Raw genomic sequence first — 22,269 nt, 5'->3', positions numbered from 1 at the left:
CCAGGACCCCGGGATCACGACCTGAGCCAAAGGCAGACACTCAACCACTGAGCCACCCAGGTGCCCCAGGATGAGAATCTTATAAGAAAACATTTCAGAGAAAATCCAAGGCAGAAATAAATGCATAATAAAAAGAAAGAATGTGGCTTCCTTGAAACCAGAGTATCACCTTACTTGGTGACTGTCCTAGATCATGTTTTCTAGAAAATCCCAGACTGGAAGGAATGGGAAGAAAGAGAATGACTGGACACTCTACTTGACAGTTTTCATATCAAGGGAGCTCAGGGCTGCCACCCCTTGTCCCAGAAGCATTTAGGGTCAACATCTGTTCTCTCTTCTATGTTTTCTTTCCACTGACTTCTAGCAAAAGGTTTTTAGTTGCTTATGGTGTGTTCCAAGGTTCCAGTGCCCCTACAACACATTTTTTGAAATAATTAAAGCTAAAACTCAATCTAGGATAGAGCAATTTGACTTCTCCAAAGATCTGCCAAGCACACTTGTGTGTACGTATTTCCTCCTCACTCTGATTTGGGAGCGGGTCAAATGCAGGGTTTTACCTGAACTTGACATTGACGTGTCATTACTGTCAAGGCAGGCATCAAGAAGTGGACTGGCATTTCCCAGGAGCCTCTTCACGTGAAACCAACAGATTTGGGCTTGCAGTGAGGATTGTTTTGTCCGCTGCAAACTGACAGCATAAATCTTTTTAAAGATGAGCTGGTCGTTGTAGATAAATTGGGGTTAATAGTATGACCTCTTTAGGAGCACATTTTTATTAGAAGTGACAGATTGGAAACCAAATATGCTACTGGGTAAATCCTTTTTGTGAATAACAAAGAGTAGTTGGATAAGATGCACTTTAGCAGCAATAACCTATTGTAGCTCTTATGATAATGGCTTCAGAAGTGAGGCCAATTTTCTGCTCCATCCTCAGAGGCCCTGAGTATTCTTTTACTTCAAGGGGCTCAGGACTCAGTAATGGGATGGTTTCTCCAGGTGAGGCTCCATGGGCCCAGAGACTCCTTCTTTGAGGTCAAGATTACATTTTGCTACTTCCCCCCTAATTTTCCCAGTATTGCCCCACTACTGGTGCAAATGACTGACGTTTACCAGGGAACTGGGAGAGAAGTGATTTTCTGAATGCAAAATTCACCATTCTTAACACTTTAGACATGGTCTTACCAATCCCGGTAGCCTTCCTTTGATACAGAATAAATGTCTCAATAACTTTCCACCCTTCCTTTTTAAAAAAAAAAAATTATTTATTCATGAGAGACACACAGAGAGAGGCAGAGACATAGGCAGAGGGAGCAACAGGCTCCTCGCAGGGAGCTTGATGTGGGATTCGATCCTAGGACCCCAGGATCACGGCCTGAGCCGAAGGCAGACACTCCACCACTGAGCCACCCAGGCATCCCTCTACCCTTACTTTTTAATAAGATTCTCCTTTCTATAAAGAAGACCCTTGAGGATAAGATACTCTGGAGGATTTTTTAAAGCCCTTTCTACCAATCACATTTTTTTAAATTAAAAATGCTATTTTAAGAGTTGATTAGCAAACCCTAGTTATAGGCATATGTACTTCCCACCTATATGTGTGATGTTGGCATAGATGGAACCCAGTTTTCTCATTTGGTAAACAGAAAGGTTTGTAGCCATTCATTTCCAATTAAATGCCCATTAATAGCAGATGGGTTAAGTAAATGGGTTTCTGTCATTTTTGCAGTTGTTGAAATGCTCAAAAATACAAAAAGATATGTAAAGTATATTAAATTTTAAAAGTGATAGTTGGAAAAAAATAAAAAATAAAAAGTGATAGTTGGAATAGTTCATGTACCATGATCCCACTTGTTAAAAAATTATGTGTTTATGTGCTTATACATGCAAACAAAGATTTTGAAAACGAATCCAATAAACTGTTCACTGTAATTGTCTTTGGGACATGGGACTGGAGATGAAGGAAGATTGAAATTTTTACTTTTCATTTTATTCTCAAGTTTGGGCTTTTTTGTCGCACGCAAAGGAGTCTGGTGGGTATATTGTGGTTCTTTTTAACTCAAAATTACCGTAATTTTATATTTTGGCTTTTCCTTAGATACTCTTTTGCAAATATGTGTTACAAATGTGCATTACTTTTGCTCATCACTAGATCTGTCTCAGTTTATATCTTCTGTCTGTAAACTGTTCAGAAGCAGCACTTAATATTCACTGAAAGCTTTTATTTTAAATTTAATGTATCTCCCCTTTGAATTTGGCAGAGTCCACCGCGTTAAATATTTCTGATTTTGGATTTTCTCTCTTAAGTGAAAGATAAAAGCACACTCTTTGTTTTTGGGGTTTTTTTCCATCTAGTTCTCTTTGCTTTTGGTTTTTTTTTTTTTTTTTTTTTGAGGGAGGGGTTGTTTATTCTTTGTAAACAAGGGAGATAAGGTGGTAACCACAATATTTGATGCCAATTGATTTTTCTGCATGAGTTCTGGTCTGAGAAGGCATATGACATCCCAAGTCAGAAGGGGCTGCAGATCAAGATGCTCCAAAGGCATTTCAATAAATTGCATTAGCCTCAATTACACATGATAAATATTTTCCCTGAGCTAGTTATGAATCTACAGTGTTAGGGCACCTGGGTGGCACAGTCAGTTGAGTGTCCAACACTTGATTTCAATTCAGGTCATGATCTCACGGTTGTGAGCTTGAGCCCTGTGTCTGGCTCCATGCTCAGCACAGATCCTTCTTCAGAGTCTCTCTCCCTCTCCTTCTGCCCCTCCCTGATCACATTCTCTCTCTCTCCCTCCCTCTCTCTCTCTCTCTCCTAAATAAATAAATAAATAAATAAATAAATAAATAAATAAATAAATAAAATGTTTAAAAAAATTTTTGTAGTTTTAATCAACTATTTCAGGTAAGTATTGTGAGAGCCAAATGGAATTTAATCAAGTACTACAAGACCTGCATTTTGGTCTTGCTGGATGGGAAATGCCAGTATGAAAAATGGAGCTAAGGTTGTGGCCTGAGGATCTGAGCAAATCATACCTGCTGACCAGCCCTAGGATTTTAGCTCCCAGGACCCCTGCTACTCTCATGTCTGAGGGAGAGAAAACAGTCAAGGCCCTCCCAGGTCACAGAGATGAAGGTTTGCTTGTGGCTGAAAAACCTAGTGTCCATCCGCTGCAAAATGACCAGGATGATCAGGATCTTAAAACCAGCATTTATATAGAAAGGTTAAAAGAACAAAGAATGTTTTGCTTAGAAAAGAGAAAAATAATTGAATATCGGAGTTGTGAGGGCTGTCAGACATCATCTGGTTGGAGCCCCTTCATTGTGCAGATGACATTTAAAGAAGTTAAATAAGTCAGTGAACACCATATAGCTCATTCAAGGTGATGCAAAAACTAAGATTCAAGTGTTCTGACTCCCATGTCTGGCATTTTCTCATGCCATCCCCAAAGTCCATTCTTTCCAGTGTATCACATTTATAAGGTGATGATTCTTAAGAAGCCCAAATAGGATAAATGCATAAAATGCTTAGTGTGGAGCCTGCCAAAGGGAAGAAACCATTATGTGTTAATTCCTTTTCTCCCCAGTACGTCTCCTACCATGACAACCAATAAATAAGAATAGGTCTATAGCTAGAATTGATCATCATCTTTAAATGGATGCCCTCTGGTGCTTTTTCACGAAAATAAAATGTGAGTTCATATTTCATCAAAACATAGAAAAATAAGAAAAAAGAAACCTGTCTAGTGAATAGAATTGCCCAGCAACATAAAAAGCTATGCTCAGAGCTAAGTTTCTCATCATGAGCTATATTCAGGAGGACCAGGTGGCAAATCAATCCAAGATTCCCTCAGGAATTCTCTTAATGAATTTAAGCTATGATTAGATTATTTCTAAGAGTCTATCTTTAACTTGCAGGCAGTGAGGACAGCTGAGCAGAAGGGTGTATCCAGTGCAATGTTGAAGATTCATCTGATAGCCACGGCAAATGGGGGAGCAGAAATGCTAATAGGGAGCTAATTAGGGGCTATACGTTTTTTTAACTTCAATTTAAAATCACAGAAAAGTCAATGCTGGCTCAACCACAAATGTTTCAGAGTTTAATCTGCATTTATTTCACCTCTTCTCACAAAACTGTGTCTGTACTGAGTCACAGAGTACCTGGGAATTCTGCTCCTGCCCAAGCTCTTTAAAATTCCCCATGACTAAATAAATATAAAAAATAGTGAAAGGGATTATAGGGGAAAGGAGAGAAAATGAGTGGGAAATATCAGAGAGGGTTACAGAACATGAGACTCCTAACTCTGAGAAATGAACAAGGGGTGGTGGGAAGGGAGGTGGGTGGGGGGTTGGGATAACTGGGTGATGGGCACTGAGGGGGGCAGTTGACGGGTTGAGCACTGGGTGTTATACTATATGTTGGCAAATCGAACTCCAATAAAAAAATAAAAATTAATAAAATTCCCATGACTGACACCTAGGTGGCTCAGTCCATTAAGCATCTGCCTTTGGCTCAGGTCATGATCCCAGGGTCCTGCGTTAGAGCACCACACCCGGCTTCCTGCTCCACGAGGAGCCTGCTTCTCCCTCTCCTGCCTGCCCCTCCCACTGCTTGTTCTCTCTCTCTCTCTCAAATAAACGAAATCTTTAAAAATAAATAAATAAATAAATAAATAATAAATAAATAACTAAATAAATAAATAACTAAATAAATAACTAAATAAATAAAATTCCCCATGACTAGTGTATCTGCTAATCCCAGTAACCACCCAGGGGGAAGATAAGGGCACTAAACAGTGGGAATGAATAATGAGTCAGAAACAGAGTGTGTGCAGCCAAGCAGGTGTGCCTCTTTCATCATTGTGTCTTCTCTCCTTAGGTTATGTTGACATTGGGCTGATTCCAAAAGGAGCGAGGGACATACGGGTAATGGAGGTTGAGGGAGCTGGAAACTTTTTGGCCATCAGGAGTGAAGATCCCAAAAAGTATTACCTCAATGGAGGTTTTATTATCCAGTGGAACGGGAACTACAAGCTGGCAGGGACCATCTTCCAATACGACAGGAAAGGGGACCTAGAGAAACTGATGGCCACAGGCCCCACCAATGAGTCGGTGTGGATCCAGGTAATGCAGAAGTAAAGGTAGCTGCTGATATGTGTGTTAGTGAAGATATTTCTGATTTTCATTTCCAGGGTATTTGCTAGGGGAGACTAAGAACGCTTAAAACTTCGTTTAACAAGGAGCAGGGAGGAAAGCAAGATATTACTTTGTGCGAATCATCCTTTATTGCCTAGAAATTGCTGAAACCCTGATAAGTGCCAGGGGCCCTAAAGTCATTTATTGGGAATTTTAAATTCAATTTCCAGTATGGTTGACACAGGCTGTTTATTTCAGAGTGATTTTTTCTCAGGCATAAAAAGGATGCTCTCCATCTGGGCTGAGTTTCCAGGTAGCTTTCCAGCAGCAGCGATGGACCAACACAGTTTTCTCATGTTATCATGTGGTTGTTCTTAGGCAAGAGGCTTGACTTTGTGAAGCTCTTGGAGGAGAACAGGGTTAGAATGTTGCATGTGCACCTTAAGGGCATGGTCTTTCATGTTGGCAAGAAACCAGAGAGAAAGAGTGGAATCATCATACCAGTAGAGATAAGGCAGGTTGGGGATGCCAGATGGTTCCAGAGAGAGTCTGACCTAACCATACTCAGAAGTTAGAGGGAGATGATTCCAGAGCCAGAGATCAGAGCACTCAAAGAAGCCAGAGATGAAGGCTTGACTGCTATGATTCATAAATGTCTGGGGACCTGACATCTTACCTGCCATACATGGCAAAGGATTTATATATGGGAACCCTGATCCCAAGGAGCAACCAATCAATCCATCAGCTCTAAGTTTAAGATGAATCCTTTTTAAATGTGTGGTGAGGGGCGCCTGGGTGACTCAGTCAACTGAGTGTCTGCCTCTTGGTTTCTGCTCAGGTTGTGATCTCAGGGTCATGAGATTGGACCCCACAGTGGGCTCTGCACTCAGCATGGAGTCTGCTTGGGATTCTTTCCCTCTCCCTTTGCTCCTTGCCCCACTCAAGTGCTCTCTCTCTCTCACACACACACTCTCTCTCGCTCTCTCTCTAAAATAAGTAAATAAATAAAATCTTTTTAAAAAAATATGTGATAAGTAGACTGCCTGCAGGAGAGGGAAGTAAGGGGAAGGCCCCAAGAGTGGCATGACTTGGCTAAAGCCTATGAACATTTTTACCCCAGAACTATATATTTTATAGGAACTAACCATCCTGAGAGCTAGAGAAGAGCATCATAAGACAACAGCAACAACAATAATAAAAGTTACTCTTTATTGAATGCTGACTACATGCCAGTCACTATTCTATTCATAGCTAATCACTGTACATTTATTGACTTATTTAACTCTCACAACACCCCTACTAGTCACACACTATTATTATCCTCACTCTGGAAATGGAGAAACACAAAGAGATTAAGTAACTTACCTGTAATCATCAAGTTAGTAAGTTCACAAGGGTGCAAGGTGACCCACCAGTCTGTTGTTGGCAAAGAGCTATCTCATTCCCTCAGAGCAGTTTCCAGAAGATTAGACCTCCCTGGGCATTCAGCCAAGAAATAATTGAATGGATATGAGGTATAGATCGATAAAGACATGGATGGATATAGATACAGATATAGATAGATGTATTGGTGGAAGTAGAGGTGGGGGTGGAGATACATTCATTTATTGGCATTTGTTCCAATGCACGCCTTCATAACCGCTCTACGATGATGTACCTTCGGTAGTGTTGTCACACAGCTGTGTTTTACAGTATAAAGTCATGACAGTGATGTCACCCTTCTTTTGCCTTTTAGCTTCTGTTCCAAGTGACCAACCCTGGCATCAAGTATGAGTACACAATCCGGAAAGATGGCCTTGACAATGACGTGAACAAACTGGTGTACTTCTGGCAGTATGGCCGCTGGACAGAGTGCAGTGTAACGTGCGGGACAGGTGAGCAACAGCTGCTGTGTCTGGGAATCCATGTCGGCTTCAGAATGAGCCATGGAGGCATTCTGGGCCCATGGTTCATACTCAGTGCCTGTGGATCTGCACCAGAAACACGGCCCAGGAGCCCCTGTGGGAGCAAATATTCTGGTCATGGTCTAAAGAGAGAGGCAGTTTTTCCTTTACACTTCATGAAAGATTTTCCTTGAAAAAAATGTTAACATGTGTTTTGTTTTGGTTTCAGCTTTATTGAGATATAACTGACATACAACATTGTGTAAGTTTAAGGTGTACAACTGGATGATTTTGTACACGTATATATAGTGAAATGGTTACCACATAAAGTCAGCCAGCCCATCCATCACCCCAATAGTTACCTTTTTTGTGTGTGGTGAGAACATTTAAGATTTGGTCTCTTAGCAACTTTCAAGTATACAATACAGTATGACAGGTGTTTTAAAAAGCAAAACAGAGAGACTTAAAAACCTGGTTGAGGACCTGAGGTCTACAAAAGTCAAACACCCCACTCAGAGGCTGACTGTCAGTAATGGCCAAATCCAAACCATGACAAGCTCTCCTGATTCCCACCCAATGTTCTTTATTCTGTCTCCTATTTACCGAGTATTTGTATCTATGAGGAGAGTAGTTTTCTCTTATAAAATAGAGCATTGGAGAGATTCCTTGCTGTCAAGTATGTCAGGATGGAATAAGTTCCTTTTTTAAAAGATTTATTTATTATTTAAGAGAGAGGGAGAGAGGAGGGCAGAGGGAGAGAGAGGGCTTTAAGCATGGAGCCCAACGTGGGGCTCAATCTCACTATCCTGAGATCATGACCTGAGGCAAAATCAAGAGTCAGATGTTTAACAGACCGAGGCCACCCAGGCACCCAGGATAGACTAAGTTCTGCTACCGTAACAAAGAAATCAAAACCTCAGGAATGCAACACAATGAAGGTTTATTTCGAACCCATTCTAAGTCTGATACAGGTTGGGTGGCCCAGCATCATCTTGGAGCTAAGACATCTGAAATGTGTGACTTCCAGTGTGCCCCACAGGAGAAGAAAGACTTGGCAGAGGCAGACTGGCTCTCATGAAGGGCTTTGGCCTGGTGGTGACACAGATCATTTCTGCTCACCTTTCGTTGGCAAACCTTTAGTCCTCTGGGTACTGTTAACTGCAGAGGGAAGCCAGGAACTGTGAACAAGCACAGGGGCATTTGTAGGGCACTGACTCTCTCTGCTACAGGCTAGATGAAATTCTGTGAGGCCTGGGAGCACAGGCTCAGAGCCTATCAGGTATTTGGGACTTTTCACTCTTTGGGGAGCTTTAATAGTAGTACCCATGAGAAGGCCTCTGCCTTGATCTCTCCTTTTAGATCGTGTCCAGGTCTGTTCTGGAACTTCCTGCCTTGATCCTGTATAACTACCACCTATAAACTAGGGCAGCAACAGGGTGAAGTGCCAGATTCAGGGATGCAACCAAGGGAATGAAGGTGAAGGAGTGAATGGGCCAGAAGAACACCATCTACTCCCCCATGGGCTTCTCTCTCACATACTGTGTCCCTGCACCACTCATTCACTTGCTCTCCCCTGTCCTCGCTCCCTGCCCCAGGAACTAGTCCTGCAAAGAGGTCCAGCAACAGGCATTGAGTCCATGTACTATCAACCTAATAAACAATTTCTGTATCACCAACTTCTTCCTTTCCCTCCTTCAGTACAGAAAGGTTAGCTTAGAGAAGGCACGGGGATCATGTTCATTTCAAAATGTGTGATGTTTTGAAAATCCTAAATATCTGGAGATCCATTAGGGTCAAAGGTGTGATGTGTGGCAGCGGCTGGTGGTGGGGTTAGGGTCAGTGCTGTTATCCCCTGACTGTGGCTAGCATTTCCAGACATCCTGCCCCACTGCCTGGGAAGCTGGGCTGGCTGTGGCACAAAAGCAATTTAAGCAGGAAAGAAGTTCATGAAAAAAATTTCTCTGAGGAGCAGTTGTGAGGAAAATGAGGTCGTGGGGACCGTAGTCACAAATACATTTTCCAGCTCACATCCCCATTTTTCTCTTCTTTCAGAAAAGTACAGGTGTAAGCTGTAAGCTTAAATCATTTTTGTCTCAGGACACCAAGGAGTGAAAACTCAGCCAGTCCAGAGGGGCCAGGTGCTCCTCCACAAAACAGAACACCCATCCACCCCTTTTCTGTTTCAGCATGGGGTGAATTCTTTGCATCACACACGCAGTGTTTCAGAACACAGGGATCCAAGGTAAATGGCCAATCGGCACAGTCATCAGAAAGCAGGCTCCTCCTGGCTAGGAAATGAGATGTCCTTACCAAATGTGAATCAGGATCCTTCAGCAGCACCTCGGCCTGCGTGGGCAAATGTCCTCCTGGGTCTTAAACCTTAACAGGAGCTGTCAGGGAGCTGTCACGGCGTCCACGTTCTCCCCCGAATCCCAGTCACACTGCCTGTTTCAGTGACCCTGAGCTGTCTTCATCTGGCGGAGAAGAAAGACAACATTTCTCCTTTCGTGCTGTCAGACAAAGAGGGTGAAATGCTAATATTCCCATAGGACACACGTTGCTAAATCTAAAGACAGAGACTGCCTGAAACACTGAATCAGTCATCGATGTCGTTGTATTTTCTTTGAGTTAAAACTTTCTATATTACAAAATTAAGTTAAATAGCTTACCGGAAAAGTAAAAATAGGAAAAGTCACTCCCCTGACACATGCACTTTTGTACTTTGCTTTTTTTGCCTTCCAATATCCTTATATGTATACACAAGCTTTCACTTAACGTCGTAACAGGGGTGCCTTTCCATGTGCTACTCCATCCTCATAGCTATCATTTTTATGGATGTGTTGCATTTCTCTGGCAAGACAAAGCAAAATGTCTTGAGCCAATTCTACATTGATCATCATCTTCTGGTGAGCTTTTGGGGACCGTGTAAAGAATGATTTAATTAGCGTTGATTTATAGATGGAATTTCTAGGTTCAAAGAATTTAAATATTATGGTAATGTTCAGAACCTTATTACCAAATTGATTCCCATAGTAAAAGATTTACAAACAAGTAGTGGCAACCACTTTATTTGTTTTGCTTTATTTTCATTGGTATTACATTGTTTTAGCCTTATGCTTTGTTGCAGGGAAGCATTACAAATGTCCTAGCAAAAATGGAGAACTTAACAGCAAACTCTTGCATACCAGCCACTCAGCCTTGTCAGACCTTACCATCGCTCATGCTTATTTCAATCTTCATGTTTAAACAAAAAAAAATCACACAAATATGCTTGAAGAGCATTTTGCTGGCTCCACTCCCTTTCGTTTTTCTCCAGAGCTAACTAGGGTCATGAAACTAGTATTTATTGTTTTCATGCATCTTGTTAAATGCTTTTATTATATATGTGAATAGCCATATACATTAAAAAATATTGTTTCTCAGGTATTTAAGCTTTTTATAAATAGGATCATTATCTGTGCATTATTCTTTGTCTTGCTGGTTTTACTCAGTATTATGCTTTTGAGAAAAATCCCCGCTGAATGAAGGGGAAAGGAGAAAAAATAAGTGGGAAATATCAGAAAGGGAGACAGAACATGAAAGACTCCTAACTCTGGGAAACAAACTAGGGGTGGTGGAAGGGGAGATGGCCGGGGGGGTGGGGGTGACTGGGTGGCGGGCACTGAGGCGGGCACTTGACGGGATGAGCACTGGGTGTTATTCTGTATGTTGACAAATTGAACACGAATAAAAAAAAATTATTAAAAAAAGAAAAAGAAAAATCCCCACTAATGATAGTAGCTCTAGTACCTTCACTTGAAGGGCTGCATACTGTTCCACTGTGCCAGTATACAATTATTTATACATTCCACTATTTTGCAGTTATAAACATCTTTGTAATGCTGTAATGAACACCTTTCCTCAATATTTCCAAAGCTCAAAGTAACCATGTGCATTTGAGATAGGTCCACATGTTCGTGATAAAGCATGAGAATCACAAATAGGAACACACGTTCCACTCTGACCCGGATGTGAGACCCTACACTGATGTTGAGAGGACAATTCACTTCTTTGGAAAATTAGTCAGATACTTCTTTGGCTATTTTAAAATTTCATTCGTCTTGCTACTGATCCATCTTTCATCCACTGTAACTGCCAGGGTCAACCAAGTGAAGGTATTGATCTCTGACAATATCTGGAAGATTTTTGTTAATATTTAGGACTTTGTGAAAATAATAGAAAATTTACTGAGATGGATTTAAGCATAGGCTGAGGAATAGGTTTATGTTGTTTACCATACACATAAATATATAGTATTTATCAGATAAATTACAAGTAGTATGTAATGATAGACACCATTCATTCCAATAGAGAAACTGAAACATCATTATTAATTTTGCCTTTTGCACAGCATTTGCCTGGCCAGTCCATCTGTTCAGCTAGCTGCTGATCCAGCACATTTATCTATGCAATAGCATTAACTTTGCGACAGGTATTTTATGTAATATTTTGTGTCCTTCTGCTACTTCTGAGTAAGCACATTTATCTTTGCTATTCGTGCACAGAAACAGGCCTTTTGGGGGGATGTTTCTAACCTCCGAGAGTCACCTGACAGTTTCCTTTTAGGTTTTGACAGGAAGAATTTGCCAACGTTTTCATGAAATTTCCAAGTACCTAAACTCTTCTTTTCTCTGCTCTACCACGGCAGGTGCATGCCAGTGTTTCTGGCTTCGGCCATGTCAGCCTGTAATCCACTCACACTGTCTAAGATGCCTCCACAGGTGCTTGTGTCTTTTCCAATGACTCAGTCCTTGGGCCCTGGAAGTTCCTCTTACAATGTTGCTTCCAGCTGTCGACAGTGTCTGATTTATATAACGAAAGAGGAATAACACAGTCTTATCAGTTGACAAAGCCTGAGTGGTTGAAAGGTTACCTATCTCTCCAAAAGAAGAAAATACTGTTTTATTTAGCAATAAAATATTGTTGATTCATTTTGAAGGATTCGCTTACCCTATGACAACTCCCTCTGACATTTTTAAATGTTGAGATGTGATCGCTGGTGTGTGAGTATGAAAGCCAGCCTGGGCACCGGGGCTGGAACGAGTCACATGAGGCAGCGGGAGGTGGCAGATGGCAGGTCCTGTCCTGCCAGCTGTGTGCCTGGGGGGAAGCCCCTCCACGTGCTGAAGTGGGGAGGTGACCGGCTTTTGGTGTACTCGTAGCCTTTCGAATATGGGAATTCTGTACACAGTAAGCCCTCTCAAAGCAGGCCTGGATGCCCTGCGGGTTCAGAGCGCCAACCTTTGTGCAAGCTGATGCTCTGTCCCTGGGAGGAGAGGCATCCCAGTCCCCAGTATTTCACACCTAACACTGAAGCATTACCTCCCTCAAGCGACATGATGACTTCCTTCTCTCTATCCCTCTGCCTCTCCATCCATGACATTCTGACCACCCTCTCTCCTCTCTTGCTAATGTCTTTGGTAGCAGAACCTGTGGTCCCTGTCTTCTCTCCACCTGTGTGACTTCGCTGTGCCTTCATTTCTTCATCTTTCACATACCAATAATGGTAGTGTTGACCTCATTGGATTGTTGCGAGGTTTGGGTCATTATATTTCAAAATAGATAATAATTAATACATTTTAATATATTTATAATATATTAAATATATATATATTTGTTGGCATGCACACATACAGTTTTGAACAGTGCTTGGGACAAGGAAAGCAGTACGTGTTCACTATTATTATTTATCCAAAGCTAAACCCAGCTTACAGATGTACTTCGTTTGCCCCTGGAACAAACCAGATAACCTATGGACAGCCTCCCCATCAGCCATAAGCATGGTAACTTGAACAGGGGCCTCACTTGACACTAAGCGTGTGGGCTCAGGATTTAATATATGTGAACCCTCTGCCTGACCCCCAGGTATTCGCCGCCAGACTGCCCATTGTGTGAAGAAAGGCCACGGGATGGTGAAAGCTACATTTTGTGACCCAGAAACACAGCCCAACGGGAGACAGAAGAAGTGCCATGAAAAGGATTGTCCACCCAGGTAAGAAGTGATAAGAATTAGAGCTCTGTGTGTCTGCTTAGAATGATGTCTGATTGGGGCACCCGGGTGGCTCAGTTGGTTGAGTACTCAACTCTTGATTTTGGCTCAGATCATGATCTCAGGGTCATGAGATCAAGCCCAGTATTGGGCTCTGCCCTGGGCATGGAGCCTGCTTGAGATTCTCTCTTTCCCTCTCCTTTTGGCTCTCCCTGTTTGTGCTTTCCCTCTCTCTGAAAGAAAGAAAGGAAGAAAGGAAGAAAGGAAGAAAGAAAGGAAGGAAGGAAGGAAGGAAGGAAGGAAGAAAGAAAGAAAGAAAGAAAGAAAGAAAGAAAGAAAGAAGAAAGAAAGAAAGAAAAAGAAAGAAGAAAAGAAAGAAAGAAAGAAAGAAAGAAAGAAAGAAAGAAAGAAAGAAAAAAGACTAATTTAATAGTAATCTAATGCTCAGTGATAAAGGAGGGTTGTGAGGCTTTGTTATTAGAATAAGTACAGGAGGGGATCCCTGGGTGGCTCAGCGGTTTAGTGCCTGCCTTTGGCCCAGGGCGTGATTCTGGAGTCCCAGATCGAGTCCCACGTAGCGCTCCTGGCATGGAGCCTGCTGCTCCCTCCTCCTGAATAAATAAATAAATAAATCTTAAAAAAAAAAAAAAAAGACAGAATAAGTACAGGAAAACTCTTACAGGTTTCTGTGGCTGTGCTGTTAGAGCCTGTGACAAGCTGTGAGTAGGGACATCTTTTCCCCATAGAGTAGTATTTCTCACAAAGCTGGTGTGTTCTGTGTTTGTTTATTTGGTAAGACTGTCTCAAAGCATTGCCGAAGAGAATGCTATATAGATCCCCCCAAAGTTCTTGAGCTGACAGGTGTGGCTGTCAGGGCCAGCCTGGGGACACTGTGCCAGGGCAGCATAGCATTCACTGTCAGATCACAGCGCCCATCTGCATGTAAGGCAGCCTGGAGTGGCCTTCCAGAGCAGGCTTTCTCAGTCTCAGCACTGTTGACATTTGGGATGGATGACTCTTGGTTGTGGAGCCGTCCTGTGTGTGGTAGGATGTTTAGCGACACCCCCAGCCTGTACCTGCTTAGACATTAGTAGCGACTTCCACCCTTCCTCCAGGTTGTCACAACAAAAATATCTTCAAACATTCAAACATTCAAACATATCTTCAAAATGTCTCATAGAGGGTAAAAGCACCCTTGGCTGAGAACAGTGTTACAGAGCTACTCATTTGCTGTTCTAGATAGATATTGGAATCCCAGAAGGTGGCTAGAATGTTATTATTAGGGACTTATGTTAAAGAGAGAGGGAGAGAAAGAAAAACAGCAAGAAGCAGAAGGAGGGAGAGAGGAAGAGAGAGGGGAGGGAAAGAGAGAGAGGGAAGGAAAAGGGAAGGGAGAAAAAAAGAATTAATTCTGAAGAGTGTCTTCATTCTCTAGTGACCTTCAGCAGGGGTGCACTTAGGTTGTGGCTTCCATCAGGCATTCATTCCAGGCCTAGGGAGACACACTAAAAGGAGTTTAGGTAAACAGGAGGGGACTCATTGGTATTGTAAATCAAACAAGTGGGACCCCTGGATGACTCATTCAGTTAAGCGTCCAACTCTTGATTTCAGCTCAGGTCATAATCTCAGGGTTGTGAGATGAAGCTCTGCATTGGGCTCTCCCCAGCATGGAGCTTGCTTGAGATCCTCTCTCTCTTTCCATCTCTCCCTCTGCCCCTTCCCCCACTCTCATGCATGCTCTCTCTCTAAAAAAATTAATCAGTTAAAAAAAATAAGTGACGAACTGAGCTCTAAAGAAAAAGCCAGAAGAATGTGATAAATCTCAAAGAACTAGGTAAAGAGTCCAGACAAATCAGTGAAGGCAGGCAACGATGGCCTCTGGTGAGGGCAGACAGGCAGGACGCAGAGGCCGGAGTCAGAAGGATTATTCTGTGTCCAGCTCTGTGGTTTCTGCTAGGGGGGAGCAGACCAGGAGGCAGGGAGCCAGACCCTGACCTGCCTCACCTCTCCAGGGCCACCTCACCCAGCCACAGCTCTTGCCAGCCCTAGGTTTTGTCTGTAGCTGCCCTTCCCATAATTTCTTCTCTGGGAAGAGTGAGCCAGGAAGGAGGCACAGTTCTTGGGGCTAATCACTCACCCATGCTCTGCTGTGCTCACATGCTTCCTCACACTCGGTCTCCCTCAGGGTTAATGATCCTCTACCAGTACATACCTGTTGCTCCCCATGGGACACACGAGCCTGGGATTCTCACCTTGCTTTTCAAAGCCACTCTCTGTGGGTTAGATGTCCTCTTAAAACCACAGCTGATTATTTCCTGCCTCTAACTTTGTCCCTGGTGTTCAGGTTCTCATTTCATCTTATTACATACATAGTCTCCCTCCACCTTACTATTGCCAGCAAATATTTATTAAGCTTCTGTTATTTCTCACGAGAGGCACAATGGTGATTATAGCCATATAACAGTTACCATTTACTGAACACTGAGGTATCGTGACACAATAGAGGCTATATATGCCATCTCTGTGCCTGGTTCCTCACAGAGCTCTTAAAGCTTCTAGAACCACCAAAGGGACTGTCTTGTATGCTAACGAAGTGGCCAGGGCTCCCAGACAGCCTCAGGATGGAGCTGGCTGACAGAGGATGCTGTGACTGGAGGGTTTGAATTTTCAGCTCTACTCCCTTAAGTCTGGGGAGGGCAGAGGGGCTGAAGGTTGAGTTAGTCAAGAATGGCCCATGATGTGATCAGTCCTGCCTATGTAACAAAACCCCCATTAAAAAGACAAAAACAAAGTCTAGCTAGAGGGGAAGGAGAGATTCCTGGAGCTGAAAGCATGGAGGTGCTGGGAGGGTGGTGTGCCCCAAGAGGGTATAGAAGCTTTGCCACCATTCTCCTGGACCCTCCCTGTGAGCCTCATCCATCTGACTGTTCCTGAGTTATATCCTTTTGTAATAAATGAGTAATCTAGTAAATAAGTTTTGTTTTTTGAGTTCTGTGAGCCATGCTAGCAAATTATCAAACCCTTGGCAGGGATGTGGGAACCCCTGATTCGTAGCCAGCTGGTGAGAAACACAGGTGACCACCACCTGGACATGAAGAGCAGGGGGTGGGGGTGGTGATGTGGGGCTGAGCCCTTAACCTGTCCAGTATGCGCTAACCCCAGACAGTTAGGATCAGAATTGCTTGGTGCGGAAAACCCACACATTTGTTGAAACATAAGTAATGGGAAAGTAGAGTAGAAAATAACGGTGGTTTTTTTTTTTTTTTTTTTGAGAGAGAGAAATAGAGACAGAGAGAGACAGAGACAGAGAGAGAGAGAGAATGAGCAGGGGAGAGGCAGAGGGAGAGAGACAATGTCAAGCAGACTCCACATGGAGTGCAGAGCCTGACTCAGGGCTTGATCTCACAACCCCGAGATCATGACCTAAGCCAAATCAAGAGTTGGACACTTAACCAACTGAGCCACCCAGGCATCTGGAAAACTGGGGTTTTTAAGCACCTACCTCACTTCTGATGCTGTTTTAGAGATATCTTATGTATTCTCTTTATTATTCTCGACTACTCAGAAAAATAACTATAATTGTGCCAATTTTATAGAGGAAAAAATATTCCTTACCTCACTCAGCATCATGCAACTAGTAGACGACAGAGATTTGAACCCAGGCTGTCTGGCTATAGCCTATGGTCACCATTACATACCTCCCACGAAAGACAAGCACCTCTCCCCTATCCAGGCTGTGTTTAAAGCAAAGCAAGTACTGTGCTAGATGTGGTGGGCTCCAAAGGATCTTGATGCAGACACTCACCTGCTGAAGCCAAGGTAGGGCTCTGGGGACATGGGCTATGTACATAAAAAGCAACATAATCCAAAAAGATTCTGGTATCAGCTCTGGTTTTAGAACACATCAATCTGTTGCTGACATTTTCTGATTTACCTGTAGCTGATCACTTGGCCTCACTCTTTTCAGAATTCACTTTCCATGAGGGTGGTTATCTTACCTGTGTCCACACCCCAACCATTAGAAATTTCTAGTTGGAGGTAACTTTACCGTAGGGTACTACTGGTGGGAGAGGGAGAAGGATATTTGGGCAAGAGTCCAGAGGCTGAAGGACCCTTCCAGAGGAGCTGAGCTGAAGGGGACACAGAAGAGGAGCCTTCATAAAGGAATTCTTATGTGATACAAGCTGAGCTGTGAGGACTTGAACCTGCCCTCAGTGCGGTCATGGGATAGGCTAGACGGACATCTACATCCAGATCTCTAGAGCCTGCAAATGTTACCCCATTTGGAAAAAGGATCTTTGCCGATGTTATTAAATTAAAGGGTCTTGAACAAGTATCCACTTGAGTCCCAAGTGTCATTGCAAGGGTTCTTCTAAGAGAGAGGTAGAGGGAAATTTTACACAGTAGTCATGTGCGCACACACACACAGACATGGAGGATGATATGAAGACAGAACAGACAGATGGGAAGATACTAGCCTTAAAGACTGGAGGCCAAGGGATGCTGGCAGCCACCACAAACTGAAAAAAGGCAAAGAACAGATCTTCCATAGAGCCCTGGAAGGAGCATAACCCTGCTGACACCTTGATTTCATCCCAGTACTATTGAATTTAGAACTATAAGAAATCAGATTTTTTGTTGTTTTAAGCTACCAAGTTTGTGGTAGTTTATCACAGCAGCCATAGGAAACTAATGCAGGCAACTTAATGCAAGCAAAAGAGCACAGGAGATCCCCCCAACGAAGTTACAGAAGCTCAGAGCTTGGAAAACCAAGTGACTGGGACTTCTTGGAATGACAAAGGATTTTTTTGGAATAGCACAAATAAGGTCACTGCCTAAGGAAGCTTGCAACCAGCTAGGCTCTATCAGGTGCATATTCATTGGCAAGGCAAGCTGTTGTCAGGGCTAGACCAGCAGCCAGGCAGCTGGATCCCAAAACCCTGCCTCCTGGCCATGGTCCCTAGGGTCCTGCCCTCCTTCCTCGGGGCTTTGTGGTTGACATCTCTTCATCCCTCAGTTCTAAAAGCAGCGTTGTCAGAACAAGGTAAGTGTTACCTCTTTCCCCCCTGGAAGGCTTCTTAGTTGGGTGCATGAGATGCAGCTTGTTGATTCAGAGCAAAATTTTGAAATGGACCGATAACTCAGCCCCCTGCCCCACAGTCAGTAATGAAGCCCTGGCGCTTAGGAAGGAAGTGCTGCGGCCGCAGGCAGGAGCTGGGCACCGGGCACCCACGGCGCCATCCCAGCCAGCACACATGTGCCACCCAGTGCCCAGGTTCTGGCCGAGAGCTGATGAGCAGTTTTGCAGCTGCCACTTCTGCTATTCCACATCGTCACGCTTCGGAGGAGGAAGACAGCCCATTCTACTCCTCAACTTCTGCTATTATCCTGGAAAACATCATTTCGTACAATTCCCTGCAAACAATTTGAAGATTACACTTAAGAAGAGGGAATGCAAGCAGTTGAATGGATCTCTTTAAATTGTTGTCATTTGGTAGCATTTTTTGCTTTTTAAAGCCTCCCACTGTGTTGTTATAGTGAGAATCACTGATAGAGCCCCAGTCCGGAGGACTTTATTTTAAAGATTTTATTTATTTATGTGTGTGAGAGAGAGAGAGAGAGAGAGAGAGAGCAAGGGGCAGGGGCAGAGGGAAATGCAGAAGCAGACTGCCCCCTGAGCAGGGAGCCCAACATGGGGCTCTATCCCAGGACCCAGAGAGATCACCACCTGAGCTGAAATCAGACACTTAACCAACTGAGCCACCCAGGCGCCCCCCTCATGCCTCCAGGACTCTTACACTGTAGTTGGGATGGTGAAATCGACTCCTGGAAGGGGACTAAAGAACTGTAAAGGCAGTGCACGACCAGTTATCCAGTTGTGTGGTGTCATCAGCATTCTGAGATTCTAAGATAAAGATCAGTTGCAAAAACAGAATCAATCAGGGTAGGTTGTTGTTAATTCTGTGCTGATTAGGCCAGGGAGGTTGTCTTGTTGGGGTGACAAAATGGGCTGGGCTCTTGTCCTGCTGAGTTCTTCGCATTACATTGCCCTTCTCACCAATCCCTCAGAGCATTTCAACAGCCTTCTGCCACAAATCTCTTATAAATATAAAAATAGTACTCTATTATACATCTCCTAGAAAGGTGGCATATGGCAGACATCAAAAAATGAAAGGGAGAACAGAAAACAACTTGACAATAGCTCCTGAGCCCTGGGCCTGGAGATCGTCGCATGGAGATTTAAAAAAAAAAAGACTGTTTTTACTTTAGTGACAAACAGATGCAAAAAGGCCCCAGGGGACTATGGAGGAGATTCCAGAAAAAGAGAAAATAGGGAGGTTCATTATCACTTTGTGGTGACAACAGCTGAAAGCCGTGTAGCAAGTAATTCAATAAAGTATACTTCTGGTCCACTCAGATTATTAAAGCCCTTCCAAAATGACATCTCATATATTCAGTAACATGTCTGACTTCCCCTGGACATGTCAAAAGTAGGGTAAAGTAGATTAATAATTACTGAAGTGGGTGTTCATTTGTTTTCACATCATGTGGTTCCAATATTAGCTCTTTATCCACACAAGACAGCCAGATGATAAACACTAAGGAATAAGGGAATAACCTTATTTATTATTATTACTTAATAAATAAATGAATAAATAGTTTTAATAACTTAATTATAGATGTTAAACACTAAAGAATAGCTAAGTAATCTGAATAACTTAAAAATAACTTATTAAAGAATATAATAGAATCAAGGAGTAGCTTTCTTCAAATATTTTTAACCTGAGATTAAAGGCATGAGAATCAAAGGAAGTTTTGCCCAAATAAATACAATACTTACTAAATATAAATCATAGTACAAAGTTCTTCAAAATTCCATGCTATCTCAAGGTTAGAAGTCTTCCTTCAATTCAGGAACTAACAACTTCGCACGCTATACTATTTTCCCATGAAAAATAGAAGCCTTCCATGTTATTACTGCATGGAGAGCCGAAGAAGTGGGCTGTACTTGCTAACAATGGTGAACCCAAACCACACTGGATCAAGATACTTGTTCTCTCTTTTGTGCTGGGCAAGATCTACACAGTGATGGAGAAGGGAAAGAAGAGAGGGCTCCCTCCTACTTTGAAAAGCTCTTTCTGTGTAGCCATGGGGTCTGCCTTCTAGAATCTGGAGTAAATCATCCATGATAATGGTGTAGAGGAAGAGTTCACATCCTGTTTTGCCACAGTGAATTCAGAGTATTCACTTAGCAAACAGTTTCAATGCTTTGACTTGTCAAGAATACCTGACAAGTAAGAAATTATTTTGTTTCTCCTTCTGCTTTCTTATCAAAGGGACCAGTGAAACTAGTAATAGGTAGACTGAAGGAGATGAGGAGAATGAAGGCAATGCCTCTGACTGACCATCTCCTAGATAATTGAAAATCAGCAATTGCTTCAGTACCCACCTCACAGTAGAACAGAAAAACATTCAGGTAGGAGCCGGGGGACCTAGATTCTATTAGATTCTCTTACTCGGTATAGCAACAGTCAAAACAACAACAAAAATTACAAGTGATCAAATTCTTATTATGCGTCAGGCTCTGTACTCTGCACTACATATAAATTGGTATTTTGTTTAATCTACCACACTCATGTAAGGTTAGGATTGTGATATCCATTTAACAGATGAGGAAAATAAGGCTTAAGTGTGCTTGATTTTGTAGAATAGAAAACTAGACATCTATTTTCTTGACTCTAAAGGAAGAGGGCATCTAGGGCATCTCCTTATGCCGGGTGCTGGACTCAAGCCGTGATTGCACAGGCCTGCTGTGGCCCTGTCTATGCCAGCAGGCTGGAGTATCTCCAAGGGCCACCCAGCTCTGTACCTGCACCCCTGCACCTGGTTCTTTTTCCAGTGGCTGAACTGAATGTATATATATGTATATTTGTGCTGCTCTTCTCCCTCATGTCCATGTGTGTCTGCAGGTGGTGGGCAGGGGAGTGGGAAGCATGCTCAGCATCGTGTGGGCCCCATGGAGAGAAGAAGCGAACGGTGCTATGCATCCAGACCATGGGCTCTGATGAGCAGGCCCTCCCAGCTAAAGACTGCCAGCACCTGCTGAAGCCCAAGACCCTCATTTCCTGCAACAGAGACATCTTGTGTCCATCAGACTGGACCGTGGGCAACTGGAGTGAGGTGAGCTTCATCACTTTGCCACCCCTGCCTCTTCGTTAACCAATCCAGAGCAACTCTAGAGAAAATGGTGCAGTGGCCAGTGTCTAACACCTCTGGCCTGTTTCCTGCATTTCCCACTGCCTTGTATCCTATCTTGCTTATTTTCTGTTCTTACAGGATTTTCTTCTCACTTGTCCAGTAGTCAAATACCTGCCAGGGATCCCATTTGCACAGGCTCACAACAGCTAATTGGTACATTGTCAGGATTTTTGCTGTCCCATCGTTAAACCGTTGGTAGCAAATCAGGACTCTTCCACCCACCCCAAGAGCTAGTTTATTAAACACTTACATTTATGTTTCACTAGAACTACTGCAGCTAACTAAAACTGGAGGAATGTTGCTTTAATGATAGAATGAGAGGCAGTAAACTTGACACTTGAAGAAGCCCCTCAAATCGTCTCTCTATTCAGCATGGGTCAAGGCTGGACCTGACCAAGGTTTCAAACATCTACTATTATTAGCCACATAAATTCAAATACGTGTTGTTGCATTTTCCCAAAATGAATCCAATCAAATTCTCAGAATATAATTAGAAATCAGTGGGTAGAAATTCCCAAAAAACTCCCAGGCCTCACTTTTCTCTAGGTTACCATGGAACCTGGTACTGTCATGCTTTGTGCTTCCAGAGTCTGTAGTGGAAGTGGAACCCTTTTTTCTCCAAGTGTCATAGTCTCCAGGGGTCTTGCCTCTGCTTTCCTGCACACATTGCAGTTCAATGACCTAAGGAATGACAAAAAATAAATGAGTTTTTAAACCAACAGTCCTGACTTCATGGATGAAAGCTGACTTCTTCTGAGCTTCCTTGGAAAGCCCTGGGCTTTTTGTTAATAATGCTACCAGTGACCAGAATGTCATAGAAACTCCTCTTAGGACTCACCTTCAGACAAATGGAAAATATTTGACTCAGGAGAGTGTAGTAAGTAGTATCTGTACTAATAAAGGAACGCTGAAGTATTTTTTTTTAAGATTTTATTTATTTATTCATGAGAGACAGACAGAGAGAGA

The 22,269-nt window shown here is 42.9% G+C and overlaps 1 protein-coding gene and 1 long non-coding RNA gene across 3 annotated transcripts in view; one reads left to right on the top strand and one right to left on the bottom strand.

Annotated features, from left to right (window-relative positions):
- Positions 1 to 22,269, top strand: part of ADAMTS12 (ADAM metallopeptidase with thrombospondin type 1 motif 12) — a 306,746-nt gene that overhangs the window by 237,766 nt on the left and 46,711 nt on the right. The window contains exons 15-18 of one of the 2 annotated variants that reach the window (XM_041749284.1): positions 4,877 to 5,121; positions 6,869 to 7,007; positions 12,921 to 13,047; positions 21,015 to 21,225. In XM_041749284.1, the coding sequence (XP_041605218.1) occupies positions 4,877 to 5,121; positions 6,869 to 7,007; positions 12,921 to 13,047; positions 21,015 to 21,225 (722 nt within the window). Of the gene's footprint in view, positions 1 to 4,876; positions 5,122 to 6,868; positions 7,008 to 12,920; positions 13,048 to 21,014; positions 21,226 to 22,269 lie in introns of those variants that run through there. The other variant, XR_005986849.1, reaches the window with a different exon arrangement.
- On the bottom strand, positions 7,014 to 12,614 carry LOC121487495. Its single transcript, XR_005986851.1, has 3 exons — positions 11,670 to 12,614; positions 9,327 to 9,490; positions 7,014 to 7,131 (listed from the first exon to the last, which is right to left on the bottom strand). It is a non-coding gene; the product is annotated as an uncharacterized LOC121487495 (long non-coding RNA).

Source organism: Vulpes lagopus, chromosome 3 (genome assembly GCF_018345385.1).
Source record: "Vulpes lagopus strain Blue_001 chromosome 3, ASM1834538v1, whole genome shotgun sequence".
Lineage (NCBI taxonomy): Eukaryota > Metazoa > Chordata > Mammalia > Carnivora > Canidae > Vulpes > Vulpes lagopus.
The sequence above is the reverse complement of the archived record's forward strand: the minus strand, read 5'-3'. Positions and strand labels throughout refer to the sequence as shown.